This window comes from Equus caballus, chromosome 28 (genome assembly GCF_041296265.1).
Source record: "Equus caballus isolate H_3958 breed thoroughbred chromosome 28, TB-T2T, whole genome shotgun sequence".
Taxonomy (NCBI): Eukaryota; Metazoa; Chordata; class Mammalia; order Perissodactyla; family Equidae; genus Equus; species Equus caballus.
The window spans coordinates 35,075,745-35,101,550 of NC_091711.1; the positions used below are offsets into that span (position 1 = coordinate 35,075,745).

General features: G+C 40.9%; 1 protein-coding gene across 5 annotated transcripts in view; it reads left to right on the forward strand.

Moving 5' to 3' along the window:
- RFX4 (regulatory factor X4) overlaps positions 1-25,806 on the forward strand; it is a 177,547-nt gene that overhangs the window by 41,994 nt on the left and 109,747 nt on the right. For all 5 annotated transcript variants that reach the window (XM_070254114.1, XM_023631039.2, XM_070254112.1 and 2 more), the window contains one exon: positions 21,915-21,975. Coding sequence is in view for 2 of the 5 variants with exons in the window: in XM_023631039.2 (XP_023486807.1) it covers positions 21,915-21,975 (61 nt within the window). In the remaining 3 variants the exon portion in view is untranslated. The remainder of the gene's footprint in view (positions 1-21,914; positions 21,976-25,806) is intronic.

The window sequence follows — 25,806 nt, forward strand, 5'->3', positions numbered from 1 at the left end:
TATTTGCCCCTTAAGTATTACAAAAGTGGGGGCGGCTTATTTAAATGTCATCCCAACAGGGGCAGAAGTGTCTTTCTCCCTTGGTTGCTAAAGTGTGTCTCCTTAGTTCAATCTTCTCAAAATATGGGCCAAGCACCACTCGCTCCATAATCCCCAAAAGCGTTTGTTAGACATGTTGACCAGCTTCCTTCTAGAGTCCCTTCCAGCATTGTCCTTCTATCATTACTATTTTCCTTCATTTTATAAAATTGAGATAAATTGAACATAAAGTACACAAATCTTTTGTGAAGACTTTGATGAAATTTTTTTTTCCATGTTGTATCCACCTGTGTAACCACCACCCAGAAAAGACCTAGAACGTCTCTAGCACCCCAGGAGGCTCCCTCATGTCTCATCCCTGTCAATAACTACTGTCCTGACTTTTATCACTATAGTTCGGTTTTGCCTGTTTTTGAAACTTCATACAAATGAAATTAGAGATTCTCTATTCTTTTGTATGTAGTTTTTTCACTCAACATAGTGTCTGTGGGATTCATCCATGTTGTTGTTTGTAGCAGTAGCTCTTTTTCATTACTATATAGTATTCCATTGTATGCAAGTATACCACAATTTATGTATCAATTTAATGACTGTTTCTTAAGCATCTCTGATCATCCTTTTTTTTTTAGTTTTATTTTATTGTTATAAAACATGCATAACATAGAATTTACCATTTTAAGCATATAGTTCAGTGGCATTAAGTACATTCACCTTGTGCAGCCATCACCACCATCCATCTCCAGAACTTTTTTCATCTTCCCAAACAGAAACTCTGTACCCATTAAACAATAACTTCTCATTCTCCCTTTCCCCAGCCCCTGGCACCACCATTCTACTTTCTGCCTCTATCAGTAGGACTAAGTATCTCATATAAGTGGAATCACACAGAATTTGTCCTTTTGTGACTGGCTTATTTCACTTAGCATAATATCTTCAAGGTTCATCCATGTTGTAGAATATGTCAGAATTTCCTTCCTTTTCAAGGCTGAAGGACATTACGTTGTATGCGTATAGCACATTTTGTTTATCCATCCATCCATTGATGGACATTTGGGTTATTTCCACCTTTGACTGTTGTGAATGATGCTTCTATGAATACGAGGGTACAAATATCTGTTAGAGTTCCTGCTTTCAGTTCTTTTGGGTATATACCCAGAAGTGGAATTGCTGGATCATATGCTAAGTCTATGTTTAATATTTTGAGGAACTACTATACTATTTTCCATAGCAGCTGCACCATTTTACATTCTCACCAGCAATGCACAAGAGTTCCAATTTCTCCACTTTCTTGCTGATACTTGTTATTTCCTGGATTTTTTATAATAGCCATCCTAATGGATGTGAAGTAGTAGCTCATTGTGGTTTTGATTTATATTTCCCTAATGATTTTGATGTTGACCATCTTTTCATGTACTTATTGACCATTTGTATATCTTCTGTGGAGAAATATCTATTCATGTCCTTTGCCCGTTTTTTAATAGGATCGTTCCTTTTTTTGTTGTTGAATTGTAGGAGTTCTTTATATATTCTGCGTATTAATTCCTTGTTAGATATATGATTTGCAAATATTTTCTTCCATTCTGTGGGTTGTTTTTTACTTTGTCGATTGTGTCCTTTGATGCATAGAAGTTTTTATTTTTGATGTGGTGCAATTTATCTGTCTTTTCTTTTGCTGCCTGTGCTTTTGGTGTCATATTCAAGAAATCATTGCCAAATCCAATGTCACGAAGCTTTTCCTGTACATTTTCTTCCAAAATTTTTATGTTTTTAGCTCTTATGTTGAGGTTTTTGACCCATTTTGAGTTGTTTTTGGATATAGTATAAAGTAAGGGTCCAAATTCATTCTTTTGTAATGTGGATTTCCAGTTTTCCCAGCACCATTTGTTGAAAAGACTGTCCTTTCTCCATTGAGTGGCCTTGACACCCTAGTGAAAAATCGTTTGACCATATATGCGAGGGCTTATTCCTGGGCTCTTTGTTCTATTTGCCTATATTTCTGTCTGTATGCTGGGACAACATTGTTTTGATTACTGTTGCTTTGCAGTAAGTTTTGAAGTCAAGAAAGGTGAGAGTTGTGATGTTGTTCTTTTTAAAGACAGTTTTGGCTATTCAGGGTCTCCTGAGATTCCATAGGAATTTTAGGATGGATTTTTCTATTTGTGTAAAAAAATGTTTGACTTTTTATAGAGATTGCATTGAATCTATAGGTCTCTGAGTAGTATTGACATCTTAACAATATTGTCTTCAATCCATGAACACAGGATGTCTTTCCATTGATTTAAGTCTTTAATTCTCTCAACAATGTTTTGTAGTTTTCAGTGTACAAGTCTTTTGCTTCGTTGATTAAGTTTATTCCTAAGTATTTTATTCTTTTTAATGCTGTTGTAAATACAGTCATGCACTGTATGACAACGTTTCAGTCGACGACAGACCACATATACAACGGCCATCCCATAAGATTAGTACCATATAGCCTAGGTGTGTCGCAGGCTAGAACATTAGGTTTGTGTAAGTACACTCTATGACATTCGCATGATGACAAAGTTGCCTGACGCATTTCTCAGAACATATCCCTGTCGTTAGGCAAAGCATGACTGTAAAATTGTCTTCTTAATTTTTTTTTGGATTGTTTATTGTTAGTGCAGAGAGGTGCAACTGATTTTCATGTGTTGATTTTGTATCCTGCAACTTTGCTGAATTCATTTATTAACAATTGTGTGTGTGTAATCTTCTTGTCTAATTGCTCTGGCTACGACTTTCTGTACTACGTTGAATACAAGTGGCAAAAGTGTGCGTCCTTATCTTGCTCCTGGTCTTAAAGGAAAAACTTTTGGTTTTTTACCATTGAGTATGATGTTTGCTGTGGGTTTTTCACATAGGCCTTATAATGTTAGTTTTCTTCTGTTCCTATTTTGTTGAGTGTTTTCATCATGAAAGGGTGTTGAATTTTGTCAAGCACTTTTTCTGCGTGAATTGGGATGATCATGTGGTTATTTTGTTAATGTGGTATCTTACATGGACTGATTTTCATATGTTGAACCAGCTTTGCATTCAAGGCATAAATCCCACTTGGTCATGGTGTATAATTCTTTAACGCACTGTTGAATTCTGTTAGCATTTTCTTGAGGATTTTTACATCAATATTAATAAGGAATATTGATCTATAGTTTTCTTTTCTGGTAGTATCTTCATCTGGCTTTGACATCAAGATAGAGCTGGTCTTGTAGAATGAGTTTGGAAGTGTTCTCTCCTCTTCCATTTTTTGGGAGAATTTGAGAAGGATTGGTGCTTTGAATATTCTTGTGGATATCCTCTTTTGTAAATTACCTGTTCAGGTTTTTGCCTGTTGGTTTTTTCTTTTTGATTGTGCTATTTGTCTTTTCCTTCTTGATTTGTAAGAGTTGTTTTTATATTCTGAATAGGAGATGTTTCTCAGATGAAAGTATTGCAAACATCTCTCGGGTTGTGGTCTGCCTTTTCATTCTCTTAGTGGTATCTTTCAATGACATAAGTTCTTAATTCTTATAAAGTACAGTTTATCAGTGTTTTTCTTTTATAGTTGGTGCATTTTGTGTCATACTAAGAAATCTGTGCCTACCTCAAGGTCATGAAGATTTTTTCATGGTATCATCTATAAATTTTATTATTTTATGTTTTACTTTTATATCAACTGTCCATCTGGAATTTTTGTATATGATGTTAAGGAGAAGTCAAAGTTCCTTTTTTATTTTTAATTTTTGAAGCATAGAGCATCTTTTTTAAAAAAAGAATATACTTTACCCACTGTTCATAAATTAGGAGATCATATATATTTGAATCTGTCTTTTTTTTTTTTAAAGATTGGCACCTGAGCTAACATCTGTTGCCAATCTTCTTTTTCTTCTTCTTTTTCTTCTCCCCAAAGCCTCCCAGTACACAGCTGTCTATTCTAGTTGTAGGTGCCTCTAGTTCTGCTATGTCGGATGTCGCTTCAGCATGGCTTGATGAGTGGTGCTAGGTCTGCACCCAGGATCCAAACTGGCGAAAGCCTGGGCCACCGCAGCGGGGCATGCGAACTTAACCACTCGGCCACAGGGCCGGCCCCTGGATCTACGTCTTCATCTTTATTGCCAACCATTGGTCTCCTTGTCTATTTTTGGACCAGTGCCATAGTCTTTGTTACTGCACCTTTATAATAAGTTGGGACATCTGGTGGCTTGAGACCTCTTTTTCAAGATTGTTTTGGTTAAGTTCTTTTCTATTTTCATATGGATTTTAGAATCAACTTGTCCATTTTCACATGCATCAAAAAATCTGCTAGAACTGACATCTTACCAGCATCGAATTTCTAATCTATGTGCGGGAGTTTGGACGTCCATGTATTGGATGGCCTTTAATTTTTCTCGGCAGTGTTTTGTGTATTTCAGTGTGGAGGTTTTGCGCATCTTCCTTTAGATTTATTCCTAGGTAATTTATGTTTTCAGTGCTATTGTAAATAGTAGTATTTTTAATTTTTTTATAATTGTTAGTTGCTAGCATATGCAAATACAATTAATTTTTTAGGTAATGACTTCGTGTCCAGCCAGTTTGCTAAATTTGCTTATTATGAGTTTACCTTTTGAAAATTTTCTATAAACACAATCACGTCACCTGAGAATAATGATAATTCTCTGTCTTCTTTTATAGTCTTTATATTTTTATTTCTCTTCTGTACCTTAGCACTGGCTGGGACCTCTAGTGCAATGCTGAGTTGAAATGGTGTTAGTAGACATCCTTGCCTTGTTTCTAACCTAGCAGGGAAAGAGTTTCCTGTTTCACCATTAAGTATGATGTTGGTTGTGGATTTTTTGTAGATATTCCTTATCAAATCCCTCGTTTGCTGAGATATCTTTCTTGAATGGGTGTTGAACTTTATCACATGTTTTTTCTGCATCTATCGAGTTGATCGTATGTTTTTCTCCTTTATTTTGTTAACATTGTGAATTACGTTAATTGAATTTTGAATGTTAAACCAACCTTGCATTGCTGGAACAAATTGTGCTTGGTTAGAAGTATTATCTTTTTATATATTTCCAGGTTAGATCGTCTACTATTTTGTTAAGAATTTTGATGTCTATGTTTATGAGATTTGTTGGCCTATGATTTTCCTTTCTAACAATAGCCTTGTCAGGTTTTGGTGTTGAGGTTATACAGGCCTCATAAAAAGAGGTGGGAAATTTCTTCTTTTTTTTTCTCCTGAGGACTTTGTGTAAGATTAGCATTATTTATTTCTTAAATATTAGGAGGAATTCAACACTGAAGTCCTCTGGGTTTGGACTTTTCTTTGAGGAAAAGTTTTTAATGTTGGGTTTAATTTGTAAAATAGCAATAGGATTATTCATATTTTTCTTTCTTCTTTTGTTACTTTAGCAAATTTTTATTTTTAAGGAATTAATTTCACCTAAATTTTCAAATATATTTATGTGACATTGTTTAAACTTTCCTTTTATTACTTTTTGTCATGTTTTTAGCTTCTATAGTGATGTCCCCTTTCATTTCTGATGTTGGCAATTTATGTTTTCTCTGTTTTTCTTACTCAGTCTTGCCAGAGTTTATCAATTTTACTAGTCTTTTCAAAGATCCAACTTTTAGCTTTGTTGTTTTTCTCAATTTACATCTTTTTTCTGTTTCATTTATTTCTGCTCAAATCTCTATTGTTTCCTTCCTTCCACTTTCTTTGAGTTTAATTTTTTATCTTATTCATGCTTTTGAGATACACACTGAGATCACTGACTTTCAATATTTTCCAAGATGGGCATTTAAAGTTATAAGTTTTCCTCTAAGCACGACTTACCTATATCCTGTAATTTTCCTGATGTCATACTTTCATTATCATTCAATTAGACTTATTTTCTAGTTTTAATTGTGATTTCTTCCTTTGCCCATGATTTATTTTAAAATCTATTGCTTAATTTCTAAACATTTGGGTATTTCCTAGTGGTCTTTCTGTTATTGATTTCTATTGTAATTCCACTGTGGTCAGAGAACGTATTCTGTATGATTTCAGTATCTGAAATTGTTGAGACTTGCTTTTTGTCCAGACACGTGGTCTATTTTGGCAAACGCTCATGCACCCTTGTGAAGACTGCATATTGTACAGTTATTGAATGGAGTGTTCTAGTTATCAGATCAGGTTGGTTAATTGTGTTATTCAAATGTTCCATATTATTATGGGTTGTGTTGTTGTTGTTTGTTCTCTCAGTTACTGAAAGAGGTGTATTAAATCTGATTTAATAAGCTCTGATTATGGTTGTCTATATTTTCCGTTTTGTTAATTTCTGCTTTACATGTTTTGGAGTATTAGTTTCTTAGAAATTGAAGATTATTATATCCTCTTGTTGAAATGATCCTTTTTATCATTATTAAATGTTTCTCCTTATATCTACTAATACTTATGGTCTTAAAGTCTATTTTGTCTGATACTGACATAATTATACCAGTTTTCTTTTCATGTGGGTTGCGATATATCTTTTTTCATCTTTTTTATTTTCAAGCTTTCTGAATTCAATATTAAGGTTTTTTATATAGTGATTTTAGATCCAGTCTGATAATCTTTAATTGGAATATTTAGAACACTTCAATTTAATGTAGTTACTTACTCTGTTGGGCTTAAGTCAACAAACTTACTATTGAATTTTGATTTGTTCCCTCTGTCTTTATTCTTTTATTCTTCCCTTTTTGGCTTTTTTTTGGGAGGGATTAAGTAGTTTAAATTTTTTGGATGTTTTCCTCTGCTAGCTTTCCAATTACATGTTGTTTGAGAGTGGTTATCTCAGGGATTATAGCGTGCATCCTTCCTTTCATGTCTGCCTCATATTCCTTCTCCTCCCACTTCAAGCCCAAGCCCAGCATTCTCATGGCGTAACCTCATTTACCTCTTCCCACCCTCTGGGCTATTGCTTCAGTGTATTTTCCTTCTACGTATGTTATAAGCCCTGCAAGACATTATTATTGTTGTTTTAAACAGTCAATATTTATTCCCCTATTTACCCTTCCCAGGGTTCTTCATTCCTGCCAGCAAGTCCATGCTTCCATCTGGGATCATTTTTACTTCAACCCAAAGAAACTTCTTTAATATTTCTAGTAGTGCAATGTAGAGCATGAAAAACATTTTTATTTCCCTTATATCCAGGACATTTTTGCTGGATATAGAATTCTAGGTTGATAAGTTTCTTTTTTCCTCCAACACTTTAAAGTGGTCATTCCATTGTCTTCTGGCTTCCTAAATTTCTGTTGACAAGGTAGTTTTCAGACTTATTTTTACTCCTTTAAATGCAATGTGTGTTTGCATCTCTCACTGCCTTTAAGACTTTTTCTTTGTCTTTAGTTTGCAGCAGTTTGACTATGATGTGCATAGATATGGTTTTCTTATATTTATTCTTCTTGGGGTTCACTGAGCTTCTTGAATCAGTGGGCTGTTCTTCATCAAATTTGTAAAATTCTTGACCACTGTCTCTTCAAATATTTTTTCTGCCCCATTCTCTCTCTTACCTCCTTCAGGGACTCTACTTACATGAATATTAGACCTTTTGACTATACCTCATATGTTTCTTATGCTTTCCTATGTCCATTTCTCTTCTCTCTTGTCTGTTATTCTCTCTTTGTACCTCAGTTTGGCGTTTTCTATTGACTTGCCTTTCAGTTAATCAATTCCCATTTTCTATCATGTCCAGTCTGCTATTAAGCTCATCCCAAGTGGTCTTAATTTCAGATATTGTATTATTTCTTCTATTGGGAATGCCCATTTGATTCCTTTTTCCAAATCTCAGTTGATATTCTCAATTTTTTCCTCTATTTTTTTCATCATTTCTTATATTTTGACCATCTTTTCCTCTGTCTCCTTAACCATATTAACTGTAGTTATTTTAAAGTCCCTGTCTGATAACTCTAATATCTGAGTCATCTCTGGATCCATTTCTATTACAGTCATGTGCCACATAATGATGTGTTTGTTAACAATGGACCGCATATATGATGGTGGTCCCCTAAGATTAGCACCATATAATGTAGGTGTGTAGTAGGCTAGACCATCTAGGTTTGTGTAAGTACACTCTATGATGTCTGCACAACAATGTAATTGCCTAATGACACATTTCTCAGAACATATCCCCTTGTTAAGCAATGCATGACTATCTGTGTTTTTCTTGGATTTCAGGTTTTTGGTCTTGTTTTCAGCACTGTGCCTTTAGTTTTTGATTTAATGCTGGATGTTATGGATGCAAAGTTGGAGGGGCTTTGGGTGAATGATGTTACACTCTTTCCTCCAGAGAGGGTTAAATTTTGTTCTAGCAGGTGATAGAGAACCAGCGGTCTCCTTGATCCTGTCCAGCCTTGGTTAATTCCAGTCTCTCAGTTTTGTCCATACTATTAGGGTGTGATCTTTACTCCTAGATCACAGCCTTTCTGGGTGTACAACTGAAAGCTCTGGGTGTTTACCAAGTTCCTTCTACCTTGACCCAGCTTGAACTGCGACTTTTAACTCCTCAACTAATCAGCTCTTTAGGCTCCAAGCTGGTGTCTTCTCCTCGGTTTTTTGGTTTCTCACTCTCTGTGTGTGCAGCTGAGGAGCGGGCTAAACACTCGAGGGGGACTTTAGTGCAGGTACATTTGTCTCCTTCTCTGTGGTTCTCTCTTTAGAATGTTGCTCTTTGGATCTTAGCCATTCTGTCCCCTCCAAACTCTGACTTCTCACCAGCCCAATGGACTGCATTCTGCTTGAGTTCTGTTTCCTGGTACAGCAATTAAAAATGTCCTCAGGGGAGACACCAGGGTGAATGCGGAGCCCACAGCCTGGGCTTCCTTTCTCTCAAGGCTTGCAGCTCCTCCAGTCCTGTCGTATTGACTGCTCTCCAATGGCTTCATATTGTTCTTTTAGCTTTTACAATTGTCTTTGGTGGATGAGTTAATCCAGTGCAAGCTGTCTCATCATGGAGAGAACTGGAAGTCTGGTTATCTTCAATTTTAGACAGGGAAATTTAGACCTACATTGGTGAAGTGACTTCCTAAGATTGCACAAGTGCAGTTCAATGCCAGTGCTAGATCTAGAATGTGGGCCACCTATCTCCCATCAGGATAAAAGAACCAACAAGTTTCAGTCTACCTGTTATTTTTATTTTCAAAACACAAAAATTACATTAGAAAATATACCCCCTGGCTATAAGAGTCATATGTGTATATGCTTGGAAAATGAAGGAAAAAAATATGAGGAAGAAAAATAATCGCTTCTAATCCCACTATCCAGAGGTAGCCACTCTTGATGTTTTTCTGTGTTTCCTTCTCGTCTTTCTTTCTAAGCACATATTGCTAAACAAAATTTGTAGTTAATCTGTATATTGGCTATCATCTATTAAGCAACAAGAGATGCTTTCGTTCTGTTATCTCATTCAATTCTCACAGTAGTCCTAGGAGGTAGTTTATTATTATGAGCTTTATTTTACACCTGTGAAAACTGAGGCTCAAAGGAGTTAAGTAACTTGCTCAAAGTTACACAGCTGGGAAGTGATGGAGCTGGATTTGAACCCAGGTCTGTATATCTACCATTGAACATTAGTCATTTTAGTCTTCGCACTATTCTGTCTCTCAGAATGTAGTGCTTCAAAGACTTGCTACCGAGAATTTCATAACTTGTCCATAGGAATACCAAGAGTAGAGCTCAGGATGCTCATCACCTGCTCCCAGGGGCTGATGGGTATGTCAATACTTGTCTGTGCCTTGTCGTCTCTTCTACTAGACTGAAAGCCCCATGAGGGCAGGAGGATTGTGTGGTTCACTGTACCCCAGGGCCTGGCACATAGTTGGGGGCTAGGGGATGGTTGAAGTTTTAAAAATTAAGAGAAAAAAACTCCTCAGATTTAGTATTTCAAGAATATTTTGGATTTTAAGAGACAGAAACCTGATATTTATCATCTTATTTAACTAAAAGATGGAAAGGAGGGGGTTCCATGGTTTATTCAACAGCTCAGCATCATCCAGGACCCAGGCTCTGTATGTCTTTCTGCTAAGTCCTCTTAAGTTATTGGCTTTTTGTCCTCATGTTGGTGCCTCATGGTCACAAGGTAGCTGCTTCAGGTCCAGGCACGAGGTCCACATTCAAGACAGATGGATGGGGCAAGGGAAGGCACAGTTAGCTTTCCTCTCATGTGTCTTCCTTTTATCAGAAAACAACAAGATCTTTCTCAGAAGCTCCCAGTAGATTTTCCCTACTTTCTTTGTGTCCAGAACTCTACCCTCTGTAGCTGAAAGGGAGGATAGGACAGTGAATGTTTGTCAAAAGAATAGAAAAAAATGGAATTATGATGGTTGGACCACCCCCACACCAAATCCAAACTGCCTCCTGTTTCTATGCAGGCCACGATCTAAGACACTTTTGCTTTTTGTTTTGTTTTTAATTTTGAAGAGTAAGGAAAAAAAAGACTATGTGAGAGAGACCATATGCAACCCGCAAATCCTAAAATATTTACTATCTGGCTCTTTACAGAAAGAGTTTTCAGACCCCTGACCTCAGTAATTGAGGATTTACCTCTGGAGCTGTCACATTACTGCCTTGACTAAAACTGAGGTTGATTAGCAAGCAGGAAAAAAAGGAAGATTTGCTATTGAGTGGCCAGTTAAAGGGCCTGCCATACAGTTTATCATTTTTTTTCTTTTTTAAAGATTGGCCCTGAGCTAACATCTGTTGCAATCTTTTTTTTTTCTTCTTCTCCCCAAAGTGCCCCAGTACGTAGTTGTATATTCTAGCTGTATGTCATTCTAGTTCTACTATGTGGGATGCTGGCTCAGCCTGGCTTGATGAGTGATGCTAGGTCCGCACCCAGGATCTGAACCTGTGAAACCCTGGGCCGCTGCAGCAGAGTGCGCAAACTTAACCACTCAGCCACAGAGCCAGCCCCTTATACATACAGTTTATCTTTGAACCAGGCCAAGCAGGTAAAAGTACCTTCCCAGGGTAAGTTGAAAAAGGTCCACCTACTGAAAAGTATTTCTTCCACTGGCCTGAGCGAGAGCTGGGTATCAGCACCAGGAAGTCCTGGTTAAAATGAAATGGAATGGGAGAATAATCAGTTTATTAGCCTACAATCAAAGACTCTGAGATTTATAGATCACCTTGGCTCACTCTCCTATTTTACGGATGAGGAAACTGAGGCTCAGAAAATAGACTTCATTTGCCCAAAATCGTACTCTTAGGTAACACTGGAATCAGAACTGTTACCGAGGACTTCTGATCTCTGTCTGGGGCTCTTCCTCTGCTGTCCCTTTTAGCAGCCCAGAAAAGATGGATTTCATTGATTTACCAGAGCTCCAGTGAGCATGGGGAAAGGGACATGGGACATTTGATGGAATGCAGTTGGGAAGAAAACCCTGGACCAGTGAGGAGAGGCTCTAAATGCCTGATGTGTGGGAGCCTGAACAGGAGTGGATGGGTTGTTTATCATCATTCGGGTCTCATGAATTCTCATTTCCGAGCTGAACAAATCGAATTTTCTCCCTGGCAGATGTCAGTAGATTCTTATGTTTCTGGTGGCGTCCTCACCAACAGATAGGAAGGCTGTGCTTGTGAAACATTTCCAGGTCCGTGACTGCTTAGAGCATCATATCCAGAAAGGAAAGCTTAGCAGTGTGGATTGAACAGAGTTGTACAGGTAAAATAGAAGTTCCTGCAGAAACTGGGCCTAGAAGATTCCTTGAGCACTTACCATATACAAGACTCTGTGGAAAGTCTGGTGATACGAGGAAGGAGAGACAGGGAGCCAAAATCACAATATGTTCAACATCAGGCAGGATGCTAGGCATAATCACAGGCACTATTTCCTTTCATCCTCTGGGAGGGACATATTATTTATCCCCATTTTACAGATAAAGAAATTGAGATTCAGCGGTTATATGACTTATTCAATATCATAGCAAGTAAGTTGCAGAGTTAAGACTTGAACTTAGAGCTGGCTGATTTTACAGCTGGCTCTATTTATACTCTATAAACTGTGTCTCCTGGGGTCCCTGCTCTCAAGGGATTTTCAATCTAGAAGGGAAGCTAAGGCACATGCATGAACATTAATAATATAAGGTCATATGTGATAAATTCCGTTAGAATGATGCAAGGTGTTCTACCTTACCATACCAAGTATGCTCCTGGACTCCAGCACAACCTCACTGGAAGCTTGTTAACAATGCAGGATCTCAGGCCCTGAAACATGCTCTGCATTTTGACAAGCCCCCCAGGTGATTAGAATGCATGCTAAGTTTGGGAGAGGCCACAAGGTTGAAGGTGACGACAGGGGGAAGTCCTCTTGGAGGAGGTGCCATGTGCGACGGACCTTAAAAGATCCGTGTGGTTCCTTTAAGTGGTGATGGTAAAGGGCTGGGAGGCAGAAAGCCACAAGGCAGGTTTTGAGCCTGGAGAGTTTTCCAGATTGGCTTGAGCAAAGAGGTTGAAGCATCATGGGAAACAGGGTTGAGAAGGGGAGTTTAGGCCTTATTGTTGAGAGACTTGAATTCCAAACAAGAGATTTGAAATTTGAAGGAGCTGGGCGGAAGAGTGACAAATCAAAGTGGCATTTTCAGGCGAATGTGGAGGGTGGATTAGAGCCAGGAGGGCACTTGAGGGGCTTCTACCTAGTCCAGGTTTGAGGTGATGAGGCTGTAGTCCAGGGTGGCGTTAGCAGGATGGAGAGAACTGGAGAGACTAGGGTGATAGGCTGGGTCCACACAGCAGGAACCCAATGGGAGTCCTTGGGATTCCTGTTTCCCTTCTTGGGAAGCAGAACAAGTTAAATGTAACCCAGATGTACCCAAGTCCTCTACCCTTCAGGTCACCATTTCCTTAATATCTAGATCAAATGACTCTAGCCCCTATCCTATATCCTAGGTGGGAGTCCAGAGTCTTCCCTGTATCTCCAAGACTTATCAGTTCTGTGTGTGTGCATGTGTGTGTGTGTGGTAGATGTGTGGGAAGGGGGCTCTGTTTCTTCTGAGACAGTCCATACTGAGCCCTGTTCCCTCCACTCTTTGACACTTGCTAACTGCCACCCTCCTGTCCTGCCTGCCTCGCTAGGAACGTAGCCATCTTCCTTTACCCTCCCCAGCCCTTCACTTGTCGTGGCTGTTACTGACAGGGAAGGGAAGAGCTGAAATTCAATGACACAGAACAGGGATCACAGAGGGTCACAACTTAATATGACTCATCATTATCCTATTAAAATCTCATCACATTTCAGGGCTATATAAGCGAAAGTTAGGAATCTGTCTCTCCACTCAGTTCACTCAGCGTGTCAGTTTATTACCCAATTTGGGGTCTTATAACTTCATAAGACGGGGTTCCAGAGAAGAGGAAATGGAGTTAAACTATTTCATATTCCCATCGCGTTGTGGACAAAAGCCCCTGACCAATAGCAGAAGGGCATTCAGACAGCTCCAAGAGCAAGGGCAGTGACTTAGAGTGGGAAGTCAGGGGTCAGAGTCCCACAGATGGCCATCCCATGATGGCCTTTAAAACTTGGATTGCCCTCAGGTGGTGTTTGCTGCAGTTTTAGTCCTGGCTGGGGACTGAGGTCTAAGGCTGCTGGCTGGCTGTCAAGGCTCGGTGCTCAGGTTACAATTTAAGACGACCCCGCAGACTCCTCCCCTTCCTCAGCCTTTCTGTCCCCTGAGTGTCTATCTGTCCTCTCCTCTTGTGAAGAACTAGGTAGTCCCTCCTGTGGCTTGGAGCACACTGACAGGGCCCCTCTGTGCCTTCCCCAGTCCTTCCATGGGCCCTGACGCCCTAAGGGGATGGGAGCTTGTCTGATGGGCTATGTCTCACCGGCACTTAACACAGTAGGTTCTGGTACACAGTAGGTGCTCAGTAAGTGTTCATTAAGTAAATGGATATTAGGAAAGCAAAATAGTGTAAAGCCTTGCCAGATTATGAGTATTTATAATTTGCTTTCAGTTTTTGGCACTCCGGGACCACTTAGTCATTCAAACACATTCTTCTTTCAGATGCTCCCTCCCCAAGAGGGTCTTTCAATTTGTTCAAATTTAATTAGAGTGTTTTTGAATCGATAATACATCCCTTGGGTGCAAAAATCAAAATGCTTTAAAAGGTACTCATTGAGAAGTCTTGATTCCACCCCATTCCCCACCTCAGCTCCCTGGTGGTAAGCATTTCTGTTTGTTAATTGTGTATTCTTCCAGTATTTTATTTCTTTATGCAAATAAAAAATTCAAATATATGTTCTTTTTTTTTGCCACTTTCTTGCACAAAAAAGTTGCACCCTGTATGCATTTTGCTGTGACTTGCTTTTTTCACTTAATAATAAACCCTGCAGTGTTCCTTATCAGTGAGAACAGAGAGAGCATCCTCATTCTTTTCTTGTCTTTAATTTTTTTCACAGTTGTGTGGTATTCCACTCTGAGCATGTATCATAATTTGGTTAACACTGGGCTGTTTGCAAGCTTTTGCTGCTACAGACAAGTTGGAACGAATAATCTTGTGTATGGTCATTTCCTGTGTGTCCAGGCGTAGCTGAAGGATCCGCTCCCAGACATGGGTCTGCTGGGTAAAGGGCATGTGGGATTTCAGTAGATTCTTCCAAATGACCTTCCATACGGGAAGGTACCATTCTGCACTCCCCCTGCAAGGCAGGAGGGCACCTGTTTCCCACAACTTCCCAGCAGAGTTGTGTGGTCGCGGTTTGGATTTTTGCCAATCTGATAAGTGAGAAATGGTCATTTAGTGTCGTTTTCATTTCCACTCATTGAGATTAATCATCTTTTCTCATTTCAGGAACATTTGTATTTTTTCCAGGAACTGTGTGTCCTGCGCTTTGGCTATTATTTCTCTTAGTTCTTGGTCTTTTTCCTCCTGGTTTTATTGGAGCTCTTTCTGCGGTGGGGAGGTGAGCCTGTGCTGTGATTGCAATTTTCCCAAGCGTGTTTTTATCTTTGTATGTATGGTGTGGGTTTTTTCCCCCACACAGAAGCTTTGGAGTTTTTATGTAGTAAAATTTATCCATATTTCCTTTTATGGCTTTGGGGTTCGTATCGAAGTTAGAAAGGCCCTTTCCTGCCCCGAGGTTATGAAGGAATCGGCCCAGAGGAGGTGAAAGGAAGCAGGTGTGAGCCCCCCGCTGCCCCCTCCCGCCAGAGCAATGCTGCCAACACCGCAGTTCTCTTTGGGACTTAGCCCTGTTCCCACGGGGAGAAGGGTTTGCTGCCAGGGGTGGATGCCCACTGCCAGAGGCCTGGTCCGGGCCCCCTCCTCATCAGCTGGTGCCCTTTGCAGAGGCTGGGAAGAAGGTAGATAAGGGGAAATGAAATCTTTGGCAGCCCCATGTTCCCAACAGGCGAGGTCTGGCCAGGTGCAGCCAGGTTAGTATAATGAAAGGAAATAGAATTAAAACTTTGAAGTGCAACTCGAGACTCACGTAAATTTGAACCTTTCCTGGGATTTGAAGAGAAGTAATTAATTTAGAAACTTTCTCCCTCAATATTACACTCTGCCACCCTGGCTCCAGGTAGGAAATATTCTAGAATAGGTTCCCAAGTATTGTGAATTCATTCAGCATAGAGGCAGGAAAGAAATGATTAGGCTGATGACATGTCCCCTAAAATCTTCAGTTCGTTGCCATAGATTTGAAGAGAGAGGGTTTGGGTTCGGGGAGGTTTGGAGGTCAGCTAGCCTGGGTCCCTCTTCTGGCTCCACCATTAACTGTGTGACCTCAGACAGATCACTTCACTTCTCTGAGCCTCAGTTTCTTCCTCTGTCAAAGGGGATAATACTAATAATTAGACCTAACGTTGATTAAGCACTAAGTATACATCAAGCACCATGTTTGATATTTCATGTGCGTTAAATCATCCACTGTCTCGGGCAGCTGTGAAAATTAAATGCAGCAACGTAAAGAGCATTGCACAGTGCCTGACACACTATAAATTGTCAGTAAGTGTCCCCTGGTTGTATTGTTGTTTTATATGCTTACTGAAATCAGATGGGCAGGCTCAGCATTGAATTGCGGTATTATCTTATTCATTCATTTATTCCACAAATACTTCGTAAGCCCCTACCATGTGTGGGTGCTGAAGACACAATGGCAAGTGTGGTCTGTGCCCCACAGAGCTTACAAATGAGCATGGCAGTCGCGCTGGTCAGTAAGCAGCCACCATTCCCTGTGAGGAGGCCTTTGCTAGGGAGCAGCCCAGGTGGTGTGGGAACGCAGGGGAGGAGCGAATAACCCTGTCCCAGATGCTGGCCTTGCCAGACACAGCCCTGTGGGCAGGACGAGGGTCCAGGCGCCTGGCCCCTCCGGAGGAGTGACAACTATTATAGCAAGAGAGAACACTTAGAGAGCATGTATCTTGTGCCACGAGTGGTTCAATTAATCCTCACAGTATGTGCCTGGTGCTGTTATTACCCCTACTCGACAGATAAAGAAACTAAGGCACTAAAAGCTTGTTCAAGGTCACACAGCTAGCAAGCGGTGGAGCCAGGATTTGAGCCTGGAAATTTGGCCCCCGAGTTTACATTGAGAGATGGATCCAGAGAGGGAGCAGAGCTGCTGCCCACTGGGAGCTGGACTGAGATTCCCCGGGGTATGCCTGGAACCATAACTGCAAAGTGGCGGCAGAACAGAGCGGCCAGGAGGAGGCCAGGCACCGGGCAGCATCTTGCCGGGAGGTTTTTGAAGGAGGAGCTGCTCTCCAGTTTTGGTAGGATGAGCAGGGTGGGCATTGAGGGCGGGCCTGTGCTGTGAATGGCTCCAGGAATCTTGCTGGCCTGAAATTCCGCCTTACGGGCTGAATCTTGTTTGGCTTGAGGCGTTTCTGCCTGTTAAAATGAAAAGGCATTTGGCAGGACCCGTTCCTAAAGTCTCTATCAACTGTGGCTGTCCCCATGCACCTAAAATGTGCTCTCCTGTCCTCGTCGCCTAGGTGGCTCCTGCTCCTCCTTCAGATCCCTCAGCTGGGCTCCCGTCCCCGTTTGGTGCTGCCCTAGCATCCTGGACCTGCCTTCACAGCTCTTGCCCAGGACTTACATTTTATTTGCTGATAATTTGACTCTGAGCTCAGGCGAGCAGAGACCGTGTCTGTTTTTTCTCACCTTAGCCCCTGGCATAGGGCTGGAATATAGTAGACATTTAATAAATATTTGATGAACGAGTCAACGAGTAACCAGCACTTCGGGTGAATTAGAATCGAGAGCCATCAGATAGGAGGGTCAGGCCTGGGGGTGACACACACCCCCTTTGGGGGAAAGAGGCTGGGTGGTCAGACCCTGGGCACGAAGTCACTAGTGGTCTAGAAAGTGGCCTGCAGAGGTGAACGGCACCTGTGTGATGAGTGAGCCAGGGGGTCCCTGTTGGCTGCCGGGCAGACCAGTTCTCGTCTAAATACTATTAGTAGCCACCATATGCCAAGCACTGAGTGGGGTCCAGTCTCCAGTCACCAGCTGTATGACTTCATGCAAGTCATTCAGCTTCACCGAAGCTCGGTTTCCTTATTTATCAAATAGGGACGTAAAACTTCTTCATAGCACTATTGGCTCCAGCCGAATAGACCACTTGCATTTTCCCCTGGGCCCCAGGTTGCCATTCTCCACACCATTCCTCATGGAGCCCCCTCTCCCTCAGTGTCCTCCTCGCAAAGTCTGACCTGTCCCTGTAAAGGTGAGAGAGACAGGTTATAAGTCAGGATGAACTGTGTGATCTTTACTTGTTTTAAGTTAGGTGTGTGTGCCTGGGTGAACACTGAGAATAGACTGGAGGGAAATAGGATAAAAAGGTTAACAATAGTTCTCTCTGTTGTGAGGGGCTTGGATTTCTAGAGATTTCTATTTTCTCTATATTTTCCAAATTAATAATAATAAAAAAGAACATGTATTATTTTTGCAAACAGAAAACACTTATTTAAAAACCCTGATGGTCTCTTCAGGACCCAGCTCAAACGCCATCTCCTGTTTGGAGTTGTGATGTCCCCTGGTGTGTGTCTGCCTTGCAGGGTCCCTGTCGACACAGTTGTCTTTGCTCCTGTAAATCTTTCCAAGCACAGAGGTGGCCTTCCTTGCCTGCTTCCCACAGCCGATCCCAGCTGGACAGAATTGCCCCAAGGCCTCTTGACCAGCCGGAGCAGCCCAGGGCAGCCTCTGCCACGGAGCTTCTGCAGCTCATGTTCTGAGCTCTTATCCCTTGTTAAGTTCATTTCACTTAATCCTTCCACCCATCCTTTGAGGAAGGCAATATTACCACCCTCAGTTTAGAGACAAGAAACTGTCTTGAACTTGAAACAGGATTAGTAGATTGTCAAACAACCTCCCTCCAGCATCCTTGCTTCATTCCACCACACAATAAGGACGCATGCTCCGGCCACCTGCTTCTGGGAAGGTGGCGTGATCTCTTGGGTCCCTGTGTCTTTGTCTGTCCCCCGCCTTCTCCACCCTACCCCTCGACTTCGTCCCATCTTCCCTGCCATCTGGTGCCCATCTCTGGCCCATTCCAGGTCTCAGCTCCACTTACCACTTCTTCCAGGAAGGCTTCTCTGACTGGACCTGCTTCTTTATGCAGCCTGGGTTGGTGGGCTCTTCTTTGCCTAACTTATCACAGCCTTCATCACTTCTTACTGAACGTGGCCTCTCTCTCCACTGTTTGTCTTTCTCTTTCTCCTACCAGACTCAAGGGCAGGGGCTTAATTTCTTTATCCCCAGCATCTAGGGCATAAATAAGCTATTCAATGAATATTTGTTGAATTAATTAATACGATCCTTTCCATAGCCCTGTAAAATGACCTTTTTACAAATGGAGAAAATGAAGCTCAAAGGTTGAGTGGTTTGTCAGTCATGGCCAGTAAGTTTTGGAATTGCTTCTACAACATAGGTCTTTTGATATCTGGTCCAGCTTGGCTGAAATGCTAAAATTTAAAGAATCAGAAAAAAAAACACCAAAAACCCTGCCAGTTCTAGGGAGAACGGAAATGTTAGTCATGTTCCAGCATAAGCTAGGCAGAGGTGTATTTAGGTTTGTATGTACTTTTCCTTGTTTAAAAAAAAAATTGATCATATTTTTTAATATAGCCTTTTTTTTCTTTTTGATTATTTGCTTAGTATAATTTCTAGAAGTTGGGTTATAGGGCCAAGAGACTGGACATTTTAGATGGCTCTCAAAATTATTGCCAACTTGCTTACCAAAAACATGATTAAAACTACCTTCAGAGAAGTATGAGACTGTCAGTTTTACCATTTACACACCAGCATTGGGGATTATCATTTTTTAAAATTTTTGTTACTCTCAGAGATATAAAGTCATGCCTCATTATTATTTTCCTTTTATTTCTTTGTGAACAATTGAGGTTGAGTATTGTTCTTTGTGTCTATTTACCTAGCTTTTTCTGAGACTCATGGGCTCATACTCCTTGTGTTATTTTTTTAAAAAAGATTGTCGAAGACATTTGTGAAAGGCAGACTCGACTGTTTAATTAAGTGCCAAGGAGAAGGCGCTGGTGGGAGGGAATGCAAAGATGACTGAAATACCATCCCGCCTTCTTAAGTAGGAGCTCTTACGTGGGATACTCAGGTCAGAGATGGACACGGATATGTACAGAAATGATAATCCCGGCAGCTACACTGTTCAACTGAGAGACAAGAAATGGGGTGTCGAGGAACAGAGTTAGGATCAATGATGCCTGACTCGGAGAGTATCAGGGAGGGCTTCAGAGAGGTGGTGGTGTCTATTGGAAGCTGGCAAGAATGCGAAACATTTAGAAGGAGCTCCAGGTTGACAAAGCAGCACGAATGGGTGTGGAGCCCATGATGTATTGGGACATTTTGTCCCTGAGAACATTTAGGGTCAGAACATCCATCAGTTGGGATGGTTTTGGTGGCAGAGAAGAGAATATCCGATGAGAAGAGGTTATATTAACTGAGAAAATTGTATTATCTCACAAAACAAAGCGGCAGCTATTTTTAGGGTTGGTTAGTCAGAAGCACAACATGACATCCAGAACCCCCAGCCTCTCCCCCTTTCCTCTCTGCCTCCCTCAGCATTGACTTGGTCCTCAGGCTGCCCTTCCCCCAGTCCAAAGTTTGCTGCCTCGCTGCAGTTATTGTGTCCTCTCAGCCATGTTCAAAAGCAGGACAGGCCAGGGTCATTCCCCCATTTTCCTTCCTTCCTTCCTCCCTCCCTCTCTCCTTCTCGCCTTCTATCTCTTTCTCTTTATTTATATAAAATAATAGACATTTGCTTTTTCATAGTTTTGGAGGCAGAAATTTGGAGTCAAGGCCCCCATTCCTTTTTATAGGGAAAAATATCTTTCCCAGAAGCATCCAGAGGGCTTCTGCTGAAGTCCGATGGGCCAGCACCAGGTCACATGCCCACCTAATGCATCAGTGGCTGGATGACATAAAATTACCTTGAGAGATTTAAGTTAATCAACGTTCACCTCCCTAGGAGTTGAGAGGGGTCAGCCTCCCTGACGCATGATCCCCTCTAAACCGGGATTCTGTTAATAAGGAAGCTGAGTATGTACAATTGAATAAGGAACAACAACAAACATCTTCAGTTTCCATAAGCAGACATTTTAACCAGAATTATATCAATATTGATAAACTTTCATCAAGAAAATATTTTCTCAACTTCATTAAGCTAATTTATTTTAAAATATTTTTTGGTACAGCGTATTTCACTTTTTCCCACTTTCGCTTTGGTTTTACTTACATTATTTTAATAATTAATTAATAATTAATAGGTATAAATTATTTTCCATATAAATTTTACACCATAGGTTTCTTTCATTGACCATATTACATGTTCTTGTTAAATTTTGTTGATTATATGTGTAGGTTTTTAGATTATTACTTTTCTTTTGAGGCTATTATTTGTACCAGTCTTCCTAGGTCAAATTTTGTGGATCAAGAAATTTTATTTTATGTTGAGTATTTCTCTATCAATAATCTTCATTAGGAATTGGATGAGACTAATTATATGTATTTCTCAGTCGATGATGAAATTGTGAGCAGTTCTTCTTAGGTACGCAAAGATTGGTCTGTTGTTCAGATTGCTGTATTGCAGATGTCAGCAAACTAGAACCCCGCAGGGCCCCCCCACCCCGGCCACATCTGGCCGGATGCCTGTTTTCATAGGGCTGTAGGCAAGAAAGGTATTTACAGATAAATATTTGTAATCTGTTTGATGATAGGAATTGTGAACTTTGAATCCCAAGAAAAACGTTACCCACTCCCCTCAAATAATTTCATTCTTCTCACTGATAGACCTATATTACAAAAATTGTACTCAGTTACTATCATCATATTTTGAACATTGTCAATAAAAGCTTTGTGGAAATTTGTTTTCTCTCCTGTTGTATAAATACTACATAATATTCTTGATTTTGCCCCTTGGCCCCCAAACCCTAAAATATTCACTATCTGGCCCTTTATAGAAAAAGTTTGCCAACCCCTGCTCTATTGTATTGCTCACCTGATTCTTCTGAACTTAGACTCTGCTTACCCTACACCATCTGTTCCACTGAGGTTACAAGGAGCAAATGGTAGGTGAGGTCACCATGGTCTTAGGCTCAGAATCACCAAGTCAGCTTCAGTTGGGTAAACAGCAAGTCGGGGGAACACAGTTATATTGTCCAGTGATGAAGAGAGCTCTCACCCTGTAACCATATTGTGTCCAATAAAAATACAAATCGATGGGAGAGTTTTCTGTCAAAGTCAGCTTCCCCTCTTTCTCTTATTAAAGTATGATAAGTCTAATATGTTGGAAAAGCCAAAATATCATTGCTCTCGAAGCATCAATATTTGAGGTAAATATAGTCTTTTGAAACTTGGGAGAGCTGAGAGGCCTTTTACTTTTTCCTACTGAAGTTAGCTCCTTTTTCTTTAACAGATGAGGAAAAAGAAAATAACCGCGCGTCCAAGCCGCACTCCACTCCTGCCACGCTACAATGGTAAGTCCCGCTGCAGCGCTCTCCGGGGGGCGCTCCTGTACCTGGATCTTCCCGCCAACGGTACAGCATGGCACCCGGATGTTTTGAGATTGTCACAAAAACCTGATATCCATTAGGCCACATGCCATCAACTTTATTTGCAGGTATACGTAAAATATTCAACTTAGATCTAGCCTGGAGATTTGACTTTTCATGTTTATTTTATTTTGGGGGAGATTTTTTTTTCCATCATCAAGACACTGGCAAGGACTGGATTCCACATGGATTTGATTAATTGATTTTAATAGAACCCATTCTTTCAATTAATAATGTTGCAGCAAATTATAGAACCACAGGTCTGTTCATTCCCACCAATGAACCCTTAATGAATTAATAATTAATGGCAACTACAGTACAATTTTTTAACATTAATAACAATAATAATAATAATTTGCTAGAGTGGCTTTCTCTTTAATATTTGGAATTCCTGGACGTGATGTAACATTTAATGATGTTAAGTGATTGCATTCATGTTTGATATTTACAGGTGAATTCTGCTCTAAGAGCTTTACTTAGAAATTATGTTGTAACTTTGAACACCAGAACTCTCTATGCCTGAGATTCACCCCTCAGAGGATCTTGTCCATTAAGGACTATTAGTCTCCCAGCAGTACAGCCCAACAAACCTGAAGAATTCAGGAATGAAGGGGAGGGAAAGAGAAGTGAGGCAGAGAAAGGAACTAAAGTCTCTTATGTGCCGGCCTCCATGCAAGGCACTTTGTACACGTGCCTCATTTCCTGCTCCCAGTTCTATGAAGTTAGTATTGTTATGCCCATTTTACAGATGAGGAAAATAAAGCTTAGGCAGTTAAATCATTTGCCTGAATATGCAAACAGCCATGAAGTGGCAGAGGCAGGAACCTGGCTGGGTCTCTTTAAGTGCAAAGCCCAGGCTTTGGAAGAAAGGAAGAGAAAAATCAAGAAGGATGGAGAAGAGAGAACAGATCAGAAAAGGAAGCCGATGGGCTTTCTGGAGCAAATTATATTAGATTCTCTAGTCTAATCCACCCACAGGTGAGAGGAAAACAACATTGGGAGAAAGCATTCAGGGCCGTAACTCAATCTTCTTTAACAGCCAACTTGTTTTGCTATGAGGATAGCAAAGGTTGTTTTCAAGAGCTCCATTTCCAGCCTTTTGGCTTGTTTCCATCCGTTTGTCCCTATGTTCTTTTTCTCATTACATTTGCTGCTTTTTGCCTTATTTAAAATTCTGTTCTACTTCCTTGGCCAAATTTTCCCCTGCACGCTTCACCCCCAAATTATGGCCACAGAAATTCCCATAATGCCAGGACATCAAATGAGGCATCAACAGAAAGGACTGTGGGAGTGGGAGTTTCTAGAAAGCAAGGAGTCAACAGAAACGCTTGCTGTAATAACCTGTATATGTTGTACATTTCAGAATAGAAAATTTGAAAGAGACTAGAAAAAAATCACCTTGTTCATGTCTGTTTTTGTGATTCTCTGACATCTGCCTGGCAACAGGGAGGCTGTGCAGTGCAGTCTCTTAAGTCAGACTGCCGGGAATTAAATCCCAGCTCTGCTACTTTCCAGCTGTGTAACCTTGGGCAAGGTCCTTAACCTCTCTGTGCCTCAGTCTACTCATCTGTAAAATGGGGATGGCAATAATCTCTACCTCATAGGGGAGTCACGAAGAAGAAATGACTTAGTACGATAAAGAGCTTGAACAGCATATGGCCTAGCGTGGGTGCTGGGTAAATCTTAGCAGCTGTCGATCACTCAGCATCCCCTTCCTTCTAAGTCCCACAAGGACATTCTGGAATAAGGCTTCTCTCCTTCCTGATGTATGTGGTCAGTTCTCCTTCAGTACTGTGCCTAATTCTACACAAAATATCTGTTTTTCTAAATAAAGGGTCACATAGATCATTCCAGAAGTAATTTCATCCTCCTGTTCACCAAGTCAGGCAGTGGATTTTTAAAAATGATATATCTTCTTCCAAGGCTGAATCAGCTTTGAAAATTTATAAATTTTGGTCTTATTATTATCAAAAAGCCTCAAGTCATGCAAACATCAAATTGTCCTCCAATTCCCTTTATATTATATTTTTAAGATAGAATTTTAGTCATTGATCAATTCAAGAAATATTTACGAAGCACCGTGTATTTGCCACGCCCTGTTCTAGGCTCTGGGAATGCATTGGTGAATAAGATAGACCAAGGATAGGGCCTGATGAGGGGAAAAAATGGGTAATAATTTTTAAAATTAACATATTAATGATAAATAAACAAGTCATGTTTTGGATGGTGACAAGTGCCAGGCAGAGAATTAGAACTGGCTGATACGATAGCATCTCAGAGGATATTTTAGGTTGAATGGTGAGGGAAAGCTTCAGTGAGGAGGTGACATTTAAGTGGACATTTGTGTGACAGGAGGTCCTCACTGCCACCATGACAGTGTTGAAATCAGGGGCCAGGGAACGTTCTGGGCAGAGGGAACAGCTTCTACAGAAGACGTACTGTTGTGGGTCAGGCTCTTCCACAGGCCGACCCTGAGCAGAGATGTGCGTACGGGGGGCTTCTTCAGCAGTGCACCCCGTGTTGCCGACACCGTGAGGGTGAGGGAGCAGGCAGAGGGGGTGTCGGGCTGCGAAGAGGCTGCTACGGAGGCTTCAGCGACCCTGCAGGGAGTTCTGAAGCTGGGACGGCCCTTCAGAGATGCCTGGAACTGAGGCAATGGATCAGGGCCTTGATGCCCCCACCTTGCCCATCATTGGATAGGCTGCCCCCAGGGAGGCGGTGTGACTTTGGGTGAGGTAGTTCCCTTCCCGTTCTGCTGAGGACAACTCCCCGGGAAGGATTCTGCCTCAACAACCAAGCTCCCAACAGTGGGGAAGGATGCCCCAGTCCTGAAGGGTAACCTGGGCACACACTGCAGCATCCGCTACTCTCTCCAGGATGAGAGTAGGCTGAGCTTGTTCGAGGAACTATAGAAGGCAACCTGTGTGATTGGAGCATAGTGAGCGAGGAGGACAGCAGTACAGATGAGGTGGGAGAGGGAGGTGGGGGAGAGTGTCTGTAAACATCAGGGAAGAAAAAGCAGGACGTTTCTCTATACTTAAATAGGAATAGAATCATGCTTGAAACTGTGGTGGACAACATGTGGGCTCCAGATAAAGTCCCACATGAGTAAATTTGTTTAGAATATAGTTTCAGTATAGAAAATTGTCTCAAAAGGAACTGGATGCACCCTCCATTTGGGGAAAATGATGTAATTTATACCATGTCCCCTTTTTGCTCTGGCTGCCAGGGAGTTCAGAGCTAAATCTGATGCTTATATACTTTTCAATTTCTTTCCTTTGTCTCATTTTCTTCTTTTTCTTTTATCTTTTTAGAAAAAGGCAAGATAGAAATAAATTTGATAAATATACCTTTAATTTTAATTTTATTTACACAAGTAATACATTTCCTTATTAAAAAATGAAAAATTACAGATAAGGCTAAAGTCCATTCTTCATGTAGTCCCTTGCCTCCCCCTCCAGAACAACCTTGTTCCCAGTGAGAAATATTCATGTGTGTGTACATACATATGTGTATATCTATGTGTACTGTCCCTTGCCTCCGTGTTTACATGCTTACGTACTGATAGACATTTCTGAACGGTGATTTTTTTTTAGTATTTTCTCCCTTATAAAAAGAATATAGACCTATCACACTAAAAATACTGTTCTACAACCTGTTACGTATTGATCCTTGCTTTCTTTCCCAGTAGAACGTCCTGAAGCTATACTCATCTTAGTCCATAAAGAACAACTTCACTTTAACTGCTATGCAGTA